Consider the following 11,783-nt stretch of genomic DNA (forward strand, 5'->3'; position numbering starts at 1 on the left):
AAAGGGAAAATTTATTTGTCTCTGTTTTTTTCTCTGGTTCCTGATGGGTTTGCTTGTTTTGCTTTTTTAAACTCCTTCATGTCCTACATCTAGGACTCTCAACTAGTGATAGACTGCTTCAAATCTGGTTTTGAACCCCCTGGAGACTTTCCATTTGAAGATTACAGTCAGAATATTTACAGAACTATCTCTGATGGAACCATCAGTACACCAAAGCAGGAAGGAATGCGAATGGATTCCAAAACTACAGTGGGCAAAGCTAAAGGAAAGCTGTGGCTATTTGGAAAGAAGCCAAAGGTAACAGTTAAGAAATTACTATTTGGAAAATTGAAATGCGAAGATCTAGAGTGTGTGGAAGCAGCAATTTATTTATTTAAAAATAACCTTCCCCTTGCTTGCCACTGTCTTTTAAAATATGTGGAAGGAGATCTGCAGGTTTGAGTTGGATACTTACCGTATTAAAAATCAAGTTCTCACTGGGGGAAGTTTTCCAGTTTTTCTTCTATAGTGATTTGTGTCTGGGAATGTTTTTAATAGTTATTTGATAAAAGTAGCTTCCCATTTCTGTAACATTTCAAAGTTTCTGGAAAGACTTTCTGCAATTGCATAGAAAAAGTGTTAATTGTGAATGTAAAAATAAGGGGAAGGGGAGTATGCGTTGGAATCGGTCAGACTTCAGATCTCTCTTTTTATACTACAAAAAGCAACCCCCTTCTAAATGTCCCATTTTGTAGATGTTTATATATAGGAGTGTTATATAGATTTTTATTACACCTGCTGCTAGTTTTGAAAACTTCAGAGGTTTGTCTGAATACATTAACATTTATAATACCTCATTGATAAAACATACTGTTGAAGCTCCATACAAATAAATGTCCTAGAAGAAGTATTACTATAAAATACGTAAAGATATTCCTATGCTCAAGAAAAAACTGAAAGTAGAGAAATGACTCCTTTCTCATATTACTATATGAGTTTCAATTAACACTTTATGTGCAAGATGCCTTCGTGGGTCAACAAAAACGATTATCAATACATGCATTAGCTATATAAATGAATACTGTAGCATGTACATATTTAAATGTTATGCTAGGTCTTTATTTAGTATTGGAGCATATCAGTGAGTCATTTTAATGATTCCCACAAATTTCTATGAGGTTATTTAAATGCTCCAAGTCAGTTTCTGCCATTTATTATAGGAAACTATTTTAAGAGCTTATTAGTGGTAGGGATTTATTTTCCACTTGTTAGTATGTCAGGAAAGCTGATCTTTACAGAAAGGAAGGATATAGCTGATTCTTTAGTCCCTGCTCAGTATGGTATGTAACTGCAGCTGTGTGTTAAAATGAAAACTGATTGTTTACTTTCCATGCAGTATAATTAATGATTGGTAATAGTTTAAATGCATTAATGCATTAGCATATTTATTGCATTTGGCTGCAGAGGTGGATGAGATTCAGCCTGTTCTGAAATGAGATCGTGATTACCAGTTTGACAACAAGACATCTTTCCGAGAATTTTGGAGAGGGAAGCTATGAAAATCTGCACTGGTTTCAGTCTGGACCTTGTCGTTTACTGTAGTTACAAGAAGAAATTCTTTAGTACAATGACAACTGAAGAAAGCTGACAGGGCTTTTCCTACTCTTTCTTCTGCCCGGTTCACTCACTTTGTATGTAGCATTCAGAGGGTCAGCCTTACTGTTTCCTGTATGGAATCACAGATATACATATGTGTATACATACTACATGCATCTCTTCCTCTGGGACCTGGAGGAAATGGAAGACGCTGTCCCTTTTTTTCACCTGTTTTTGGGGAGGATGGAGGGACGTTCTACAGAACAGCAGCTAGGAGCAAAATACTTATCAGGAGACACATATTTAATTCCAAATACTATTTACGGGTTTTAAAAGATACTCTTAAATTAACCAATATAAAAATATGCTGATTTATTGTAGCTAGGGTATTCGTGGTGGCCTTTGGGCCTTCATTTAGCTGAAACTATGGCTGGTCTTCCAGATACGCATTTAGCTATTTTTGATGATGTCAAAGATGTAAGTGTCTTTTGGAAAGGGAGTGAGTTGTGCAGCAGAGGAAATTGTACAGAAAAATCAAACTGGGAAAAAGCAGCAGAGGTATGAGAGACAAAAATTGAGAGAAACGATTTGAAAAAAGGACAGGAAGAAAGTGCAGGAAGTTCGTGTGATAATATTAAGAATGCCACACAGCCATTGTGTCAGTCCAGCTTGACTACAGAGATACAGTTTTTGTTTCAGTCACTCTCTGTAGATGTACCTAATATTTCTGTTTTAGTGTACCTGGTAGGGTACATCAAAATGTAGGAAGAAACAGCGAGAAAATGCACAGACTTCCCAAATGGCTGTAACCGAAGTTGGGAAAAGTGGAACTTGCTGTTTTAAGAAAAGGCAAGACAGGCAACTTCAGGATCTTGTTAGGATCTTGTGGAAGTGTTGAGTCTAAAGCTTTTTTGACTATTCCTTCATTCTCTGCACCAACCTGTAACTCTGAAGATTAATTAATGACAGAAACTTTTAAAACCGATACAGTTATAGTGTAAATGTGTCTGGAACGTTACAAGCTGTTTCTGTGTTGGATGGAAATTTTATTTTTGTAAGACAGAATTTTCATTTTAAAATCACTTTGAACATTTGGCTTATTTATTGCTTTCTTTATTTCCATATTAGCCACAATCCCCACCCCTAACCCCTACTAGTTTATACACATCCAGTACTCCTAATGGGTCCCAGTATCCCATATTCTCCATTGAACCAGTGCATTATTGCATGAGTGACATAAAAACAGGGAAGCCCAGAATTCCTTCTTTCAGAAGCCTCAAAAGAGGGGTAAGTTTGATAACCAGTTGAAATGCATGATGGGCTATGAACAGTGTGTTTGTGATGTGGCTTTTCTAATGCTCTTCACCCTCATTATAAGGCTTACTTTGTTAACAGTAACACTTCAGCTATAAGGTCACTTTTAGGATACTTTGTTTTATATTATACAGAAGTTACCAACAAATACAATAAAAGAGAGAGACTCTTTATCGCATTCCAAATACTTGTGCCTAAAAGAAAGGTGTTATAAAGAGGGTGCTCAGCATGTGTTTGATACCTTTCTTCATTGTTGTTCACATTCACAAATGTTTTCCTACCATCATGTAACACATTTTTGCAGTAATTTATCATTGGATATGTAGTCACCACAAAAACCATCTGACAGATCAGATGCTAACTTTTAATTGAAATAATAGTAGTTGATTATAAGACACTGAAGTAAGAAGGGAGAATTTAATTTCTTTTGTACATCAAATGCTATAGCACATGGTGCTTGCAGATTTTGAAATACAGATTTTTGAAATGTCACAATTTTAATGCATTTTCTGAGTAATAAATTGTTCTTGTTTGTCCAAGGTTCTTTTGGGTAAAGTTATTGAAAAATTACAAACAAATGCCACTTTCTAAGATTTATCAACTCATTTACTAATTTATAGTGGCATATTCTGCAAATAGAATTTGTTAGGAAGACAACAACAGGGAAACATTAAGTGGTTTCCTAGCAACATTTATAGCACTAGTGATAAATATACTGGCCCTTTCCTGTTATGTCGGTAAAGCACAGGATGCCCAGTTTATGTACGTTTTAGGTTATTTATTGATCCAAATAATGAGATAATTGGATCCATTTTATTATCTATAATTCATGATTTTCAGCTATTTGAAAACAATATTGACTTGCTGTCTCATGTGCATCAAGAATGGTTGCCTACTGTTGACATAATGTGGAGATCAAAGTACAACAATGTTATATTGCAGTGAAGTTATGATCTAGAGACTCCCTTGCTGTCATTCTGAAATAATGAGTTACACTTAAAACGGATCTTCTTTGTCTTTAAGCCATGTTGTGGCATCTTATCTCAGGCCCCCAGGTATCTTGGAAATACCCTTTCTACCACCACCATTTTTAAAAAACTTTGTGTGGTCCCCTAAGTATTTATGGAGGACAGTTTCTCCTTTCCCCTTCCGAGTCACTTACATCACAAGTAGTTCTGGTCATGATGTTCCTTCTTTAGTACTCAGTGAGGAACTAACTGGATCAGATCACTGTTGAAATGGCACAGGTCTTGATCACACCTCCTTTTTGTTGATCACTATGTGTACTGACTCCTGGCTCACAAATAACACCTTGTTGCATCAGTAGATCTAGATCCTCTTACTGAAGCAAAAAAGATCATCTCCTAACAACTACAGAATGCTAATGGGAAATGAAACTGTATTTTTATTTAATTTTTTTTATTCTTACAATTCATTGTTCATGTTGTGAAAGGGAATGAATTTAATACAGAATAGTACTCCATAAAATTAGCAAGGATCACTAGTGTCCTATGAATCTGGATTAACTCAAATATCCCACAATATTAAATAGTTAATCTATGTTAATCCTGAAGATTTACAGTTAATTTTTATATATTTTTAAATTCCTTGCAAGCACTTTAACAGACATCACATTATCACATATCAAGTGCCTCTTCAACTTAAATGTGTACTGTAATTCTAATAAATTTTTTTATCTTTTTGATTAGTCTTATCTTTATAACGTATCTTGATTCAGTGCTTAATAGTTGCTAGTACATGATGCTGTTTCCCAGTTTTGTCCCTGCAAAATGATGTTCAAGGGGTATTGACATGTAGAACTACCAAAGGGTTTTTAATTCACTTCTGCTTCTACTGCGTCTTACCCATGAGTTGGGATATATCAGACAGTAAGCATACTGGTTATTGTGTTTAACGTGCCCTGTACAAGATTTCACTCAAGGCACTGGAGATCACAAAACCAGATTGCCCTCATTCTGTGCTTTATGCGTTACATTTTCCTGGGGTGATGTACAGCGAAAGCAGCAAACAGTAGCTGTAGAACAGGTTATTGAAGAGAGTCTTTATGTGTAAGCAAGTGTGAGTTCCTTTATTAGTACTGCTATTCCATGCTGCTTATCATCCTTTGAAACCTTAACATTTCCAGATAGCGTTAGTGCTTATGAGAGGTCTTTGCTCAGTGCCACTTGATGCATCAATAGATGCATCGTCAACAATGATATGTAAACCTTACTTGTGTTTCCTTGGAAGACCCTTTCTAAAGGGAATGAGATGTTTATAGGCATTTTGCATCTTTGGACTTTATTGAGGTTTCTACCAAAGTATCGTTTGTGAAGGTGCTTTGCTTTCCTCACTGCTAGAAATTCTCACTTTGTGCGTGTGCCCTTAACAAATGCTGAGGGTCATAAATGATGTTGGAGATAGATTATCTTCTAAGTTGTTTGGTGTTTCTCTGGACAGGGTTATCCAAAGTCTTTGAAAGCATGGTAGATATTCAGAATGCTATGAACGTTAAACCCAGGATATGACACCTGGCATTCTATGTTTTATTTGCTTCCTCTAAGGATAAAATTTTTACTCTTTAAATGTCTTTATTTTTATCTGGACTAAAACATTTCTAGGATAGCAGCAATGACCCAAATGCTGTTTTCAGAAAGTAAAATTACTAACTTCCAAACTTGAAAAGGTCTTGTTTGTTGTAGTTCTACTGTGATAATAAAGTAAATACATTGTAAAAGTGGTGGTAGTGGATTGTTAGCTATAATTAACAAATTATTTGCATATGGCTGACCAGTCCTTCATCATCATCAGATTCCGCTATTTTGTGAAGTGTTGGCTGTGTGTTTGTTTATTCTTCTGCAATAGAAGTTCTTTAGCATATTATTCAAAACACTGACATTGAAAAGTAGTTTAATGAAGTTGTGTATTAGAATTCCGTAAGTTAAACTACCCATTATCACTCAGTAATTTTGTAAGCAGAAGTGTATTTCTGATTATTGTATTTTGCTTTTCTTGTGCTTATAGTAAAATGTAATTTCTATAAATCAAAGTTTTAATCCTTAAGTAATATTTTAAAGATACGTTTTTAGGCATTAATCATTTTTGTAACTGGTTGTTGCATGTGAGTAATTTCCCATTTCTTTCTGTTTTCAAATGAACTGTGCAGTGGTCGGTGAAGATGGTAAGCCCGTGTGCTGATCTGTCTGCTGTACTTCTGCTAAGATAGCATGAAAGTAATCTTTGAAAGTGTTTCCATATCATAACTGCTTTAAGTCAGGTGCTGAAATACATCTTCAGATTTTCCACTCATATACACGGTCTTCTTAATCATCCATGCTTAATGTAAGATAATTAGACTTGTGATCTGGCTGCAACTAAATCTGTGATTTCAGGATTTTAGGTTGACCAGTATTCACGAGTTGGTCATGATGGAAATGCTTGGGGATTTCTCTTTGTCAGGAAAATTGTTAAAGCAGCGTAAAATAGGTATATTGAAAGCATTACGAAACTTGTGTAAGGGAGAAATACCGAATACTGCAAAATTTACTCCTTTGAATTTAACCCAAAAATTGCAGGGGAGATGATCCTTTATGCTTAGAAATATTAGAAAGGTGTTCTATTAAATGAAAGCCACACCTTAATCAATATTGTTTTGCAGAGTAAATCAGTAAAAGTTCACAAAAAGACCTCTGTTTGGATTTTTGCTGTAGGATACTCTGGTTTTAACTGACCTGTAAGGAAGAATGACACAGAGGATGTGATTGTCTTTTTGTTTCTTTGTAGTGTGTAAAAGCACCTGAAAGGATTTGAATTGGGTTTTTTTCCCTCCAGAAAGAAACATTTCTGCTTTATTTTGGAGACATTGTATCTTGAGTTCCCTCCATTTGTGGTGTCTTGTATTCCTTTCTGGAAAAGCAGTGAGATTATGATTTTACAAGCGCAAAAGAACCAAGAAGTTGAGAGGCAAGAAGGTCTTAAGAAGGGGCATTAGAAACTTGGCACTTGAGCCTTAGGCTCTCGACAGTCAAGTGTCTGTCAAGTTTCTTCTTGAAAAAAGAAATGCTGTCCAGTTCACTTTGCCTCCATGGAGGATTACTGTAATGGCAAGTGGGTTTCTTGTGCTAAAAACAAGTTTCTTGGGCAACTAGGACACAAATAATGTAAACTTTCTGTTATTAAGATGCATACCATATTTCCTTCTTAACACTGTCGATGTCTGTCACCCTGAGGGGACAAACTTACAAGATACATAAAAATCTCTTCCCATGCTTTTCACACCCAAGTCCTTCCATCCCGTTTATAATCTTGGCACAAGTTTGCAGTCAAACTGTTGCAGGTTTGGGCTCATAACAATAGGTGGTCTTACCTTTTGTTTGTTTGGGTGGTTTGGTTTGGTTTGGTTATTTGATTAAAAAGAAGTTTGGAAAGTAAGAGGTTTTTTTCCCCTCCCTAAAACATCATTTTCTTATAATGAAAAAGGTGACTTGGAATATTTGAGCAAGTTTTGATCTAAGTCAAAATTTTGATCTTATAAAAGGCTTTTTCTGTGCTCTATGAAGTAATCTTACTCGAGGTAAAGTGCATCAGAACTTTGTAAGTTTTAATATGTTTTCTAGCAAGACTGCTGAACTTCCAGAAGAGAACTAGACAGTAGTTTGGAACGAAATCCAAAATACAGTATTTTTCTTTTGATAGCATCCAAATCACCATAGAACACACACTCCAGAGAAAGAATCAATTATATACATATTACTATTATACACACATCTTAGATTTTTTTTTTTTGTTCTGACTGAAATTACTCTGTAGTAATTAATTGTGTCCTTTCTAAATCTGCTTTAAGTGCAGTGGATGTAATAGGTACACGGATGGCTCGGCTTTTCAGAAATAGAGTCTACAAATTTTGAATTACATCTGTCAGCCAACTGTTACAGAAGGCAGAAAGAACCTTGAATGAATGACTATGGTCTGGCAGCAAGAATGTACATTTATTCTGTTGCGGTCTTTTATAGAGCTGTGTGTCAAGTGGAGTTTTTAAGAAGGTCCATCCTGCTTCCAGTGAACACTGTCTGTGTGTGGGTATGTCAGTTCAGCGGTCCAGATACAGGCGGGTTGCTTGTTTAATAGTATTTCTACTTGCAGGGCCCTGCACTAGAAGACTTCAGCCATCTCCCTCCAGAACAAAGACGCAAGAAACTGCAACAGAGAATTGATGAACTTAACAGAGAACTACAGAAGGAAACAGACCAAAAGTGAATGAATTTTTTGGAGTTTTGGCATGGTTCTCTCTATGTCTGTTTCTTTTGAAGTCCTCTACCTAAGCCAACAGTGCTCAGAAGCTAGGAGAGAATATACTAGTCCAGGCTATTACAAAGCATTTTTAGTTCATGGTTTATTGCATGTAGGTTCTGTTAGCATTGCTTCCTTCTGCTTTACTAGAATATGCTCCTATGATCCTAACGTTGCATAGGAAACATTGGATCTAAAAGCATGCATTAAAAAAAAAAAACCCCAATGCGTAAGTCTGTTGAGCAAGAGCTGCAACTTGGTGCATTAAGAATGTTACTAATATTTAGGAAATTGTGTATAACAATATGGGAAACAGTATTGAGACTGGATAGAGAGGAGTCGACAGTTGGAGTCCTTATGTGGTTGTGTGCAACACAAGGAAGGCAGGCAGAGTGCTAAGGTGGCAGAATGGGAAAAGGATTTAGGTGTGGTGTGGGGAGCGGTAGTTCCTCATGTCTCTGCTTAGTATCTAATCATGGGTCAGGAGCTCATACACATAAACATTATTTTAGCTTTAATGAATCAGTACTGATACATGTAATTTTTACAATTGTTGTTGGGTTTTGTATGTTTTTAGAGATGCCCTCATCAAGATGAAGGATGTTTATGAAAAAAATCCCCAGATGGGTGATCCAGGCAGTTTGCAACCAAAATTAACAGAGACTATGAGCAACATGGACCGTCTTCGGATGGAAATACACAAGAATGAGGTTAGACTCTAAAACAATTCCTTGGAAATGTAAATGAGTGGTAAAATTGTAGTTTGCCTTATGGGTTATAAATGCAGCTCCCAGAAAAACTACCTCATTTAAGAAAACGCTTCCCATACAATTTTTCATGGGGTGCCATATTTTCAAGTATGTTCATCTAGCTAGAATAAGAACGTACATCACTAAAGATGTAAACGGTTCAGAAGAATTTCTTCTTATTCACTTACTCTGAAATTCGTATGGGATTAAAAATCATTTTTTTTCCCTTAAGACTAGTATGGAGTATAAGCTAATCATGAGGGATAGGTTCATGCTTCATGTTAAGTAATTATGAGACTTCACATGGGAATGCACTCACTGTGTGGCTATGTACTGACAAGTAAACTGTATGCAGTTAAGTGCATTTGTTAAATGGTATTTGCTGGTTTAGAATCAAGTTTTCTTTGACACCAATATTTGTCTTTTTCCCTCCTAAGGCCTGGCTCTCTGAAGTTGAAGGTAAAGTAGCAGCCAGAAGCGACAGGCGGCACAGCAGTGATATCAACCACCTTGTAACACAGGGCAGAGAGAGGTGACTATTCTATCTCTACTGCTTTTATATCTTACGCTACATCTCTTTGATCGTTAACAGTAGGGGATGGGTGTTACTTATCCTCTGAAAGTTTATGTCCTTCTAAAGGAAAAATCTTACTGAATTCTAGAGGTCACTACGTGTCGTTATGGTAACATAAAAAATAGTGAGTCTAATCGAAACACACACTCATTAAATAGCAGTGCCTTTTAAAGCTCTCTTATTCCATTGCATAAGGCACACCAGTTTTCTGTGTTCCCTATAGACAGGTATGTCAAATTTGTGTTTGTTTTTGTAGCAGAATTCAGCCCAAGCCTTTGTTAGATCAGTATTTTTAGAAAAGCACCTCTAGCAGTAAATATAAAAACCGCTAACAGGCATTCCCAGAGCACTGTCTGCAGTCTGCCCTTCCCATGATGCAGGCATGTTCTCAGTGTTAGAGCCAAGAACTTTCAGAGTCCTCATGCTCCAATCGTTGCGTTACAGCCCTGAAGGGAGTTACACGGATGATGCAAATCAGGAGGTTCGAGGCCCACCACAGCAACATGCGCATCCAAATGAGTTTGATGATGAGTTTGAAGATGATGATCCATTACCAGCTATAGGACATTGCAAGGCAATATATCCGTTTGATGGTAAGGTTAAAAACACGCACTATGATTCCTTGACTATAAGGCATGGATTATTTGCTACATAGAGAGAAGACAGGTAAAATGATTAAGTAAATTAACTGTATGAGCAACTAGTTGCTTGTAAGGTCAGTGGAAATACTTTATAAATCACTTTAATTCCCGAGCAGTACTTTTGTGCTGTTTTAAGATGACTAATAGCAGGGCTATTGGCAAATACTCAGCTTTACAAATGGGACTAGGTTTTCGTCTGTAAGCCTGTTTGACCATATGTTCTCTTGCACAGATTTTTGGTTCTTCCTGTTTATATATAATCTGGAAACTATGCCCTGGGAAAAAGATGACTTGAAATTCTGTCTGAACACTGAGACTTCTTTGTCTCTTGTTTTTCCCAGGTCACAATGAAGGCACTCTAGCAATGAAAGAAGGGGAGATTTTGTACATTATTGAGGAAGACAAAGGAGATGGGTGGACAAGAGCTCGAAGACACAATGGAGAGGAAGGCTATGTGCCAACATCATATATAGATGTAACGCTAGAGAAAAACAGCAAAGGTGCAGTAACATATATCTAACAGTAAACTGGCAACTTTCAGTTGTGTATGCCCCAGGGAAAATAGTGGAAAAATAGTAAATTACAGGGGTTCGGGGAAAGCATTAGAATATCAGAAGTCAGAAATGGTCTGTTGTTTGCTATAGTTTTTTTCAGAGATGACCACATTAAATTATGCATCTTACACTGGTCTGTAATTTTGACCGATGTCTTCTGCTTTAACTGATCTAGTGTTCCTCCTTCACAAAGCACTAAATCCAATTCAGCTACTAAACAGAAAAAGACCAAGACTCCTGCTTATTCTATACAATTCTTTGTTTTTATAGAGAACTGAAAAATTAATTAAAGATCTCTAAGATTTACTGTTTCCATTTTTATGACTTAAACTATATGCTTAAAACAGAGGGTTTTTTCCTCCATTAACTTACTGAACTCAGTTACTGAAAATTATTAATTTCCTTCCTTAGCAAATACTTGGCAGCTTTCACTTCTTAAACAGGAAAATGTTTTCTGATTCTGAAAGCTCAACAAAAACGCTCAGGAAAAATGCTATGATAAAGAAGGCCAGAAAGTCCACTGACCTGCCTCTCTCCTTCCTTTTCAGTACTTGTAATGTAGAATGTTGTGTATTGGACACAAGTTCATTGTTTTAACTCTAGATACCTTGAAGAAACAAAAAAAAGAGACTACATGTAATGCTTGATGTCTTACTGAAACCTCTCTCTGCTCCTGAAAAGGGAATGATTTTATATTCTTAATCTGTGCCTGTAAGCTAAGTCTTTGAATTGCATCATATTTAGTCTGAAATCAAGATCTTAAATGTACAGTAATTCCCCTCACTGTTAAATCACTGAGGACTGGAAACAGCATTGCACTACTTGATTACTAGGGGGGGGAAGAAAAAAGGCAGCTAATTTAAAAGCTGTGGCTCATATTTCTAATGAGAGTTTGTGGAATTAAGTACAAGGCTAACGTATAGCCGCTGAGACTGGCCTGTTAGAACTGAGCACGCTTCTCCGTCTTCTAAAGGCCTTCAGTAACTTTGTTCTTTTCTTTTTCCTCTTGGACTGCAGGTTCCTGAAGCGGGTTTCTGAGAAAATGGGCGAGATCTTGAAGGAGGTTACATGCAGCTGCTGGGGGGGG

At 36.5% G+C, this 11,783-nt stretch overlaps 1 protein-coding gene across 1 annotated transcript in view; it reads left to right on the forward strand.

Annotated features, from left to right (window-relative positions):
- Nucleotides 1–11,782, forward strand: part of FNBP1L (formin binding protein 1-like) — a gene marked incomplete at its 5' end in the record, with an annotated part of 31,199 nt that extends 19,417 nt beyond the window's left edge. Inside the window, 7 exons of the mRNA XM_009703525.1 lie at nucleotides 94–297; nucleotides 8,032–8,141; nucleotides 8,756–8,888; nucleotides 9,365–9,459; nucleotides 9,946–10,094; nucleotides 10,484–10,642; nucleotides 11,714–11,782. Of these exons, the coding sequence (XP_009701827.1) occupies nucleotides 94–297; nucleotides 8,032–8,141; nucleotides 8,756–8,888; nucleotides 9,365–9,459; nucleotides 9,946–10,094; nucleotides 10,484–10,642; nucleotides 11,714–11,721 (858 nt within the window). The remainder of the gene's footprint in view (nucleotides 1–93; nucleotides 298–8,031; nucleotides 8,142–8,755; nucleotides 8,889–9,364; nucleotides 9,460–9,945; nucleotides 10,095–10,483; nucleotides 10,643–11,713) is intronic.
- Between the last annotated feature and the right edge of the window lies 1 nt (nucleotide 11,783).

Source organism: Cariama cristata, unplaced genomic scaffold (genome assembly GCF_000690535.1).
Source record: "Cariama cristata isolate BGI_N322 unplaced genomic scaffold, ASM69053v1 scaffold20587, whole genome shotgun sequence".
Taxonomy (NCBI): domain Eukaryota; kingdom Metazoa; phylum Chordata; class Aves; order Cariamiformes; family Cariamidae; genus Cariama; species Cariama cristata.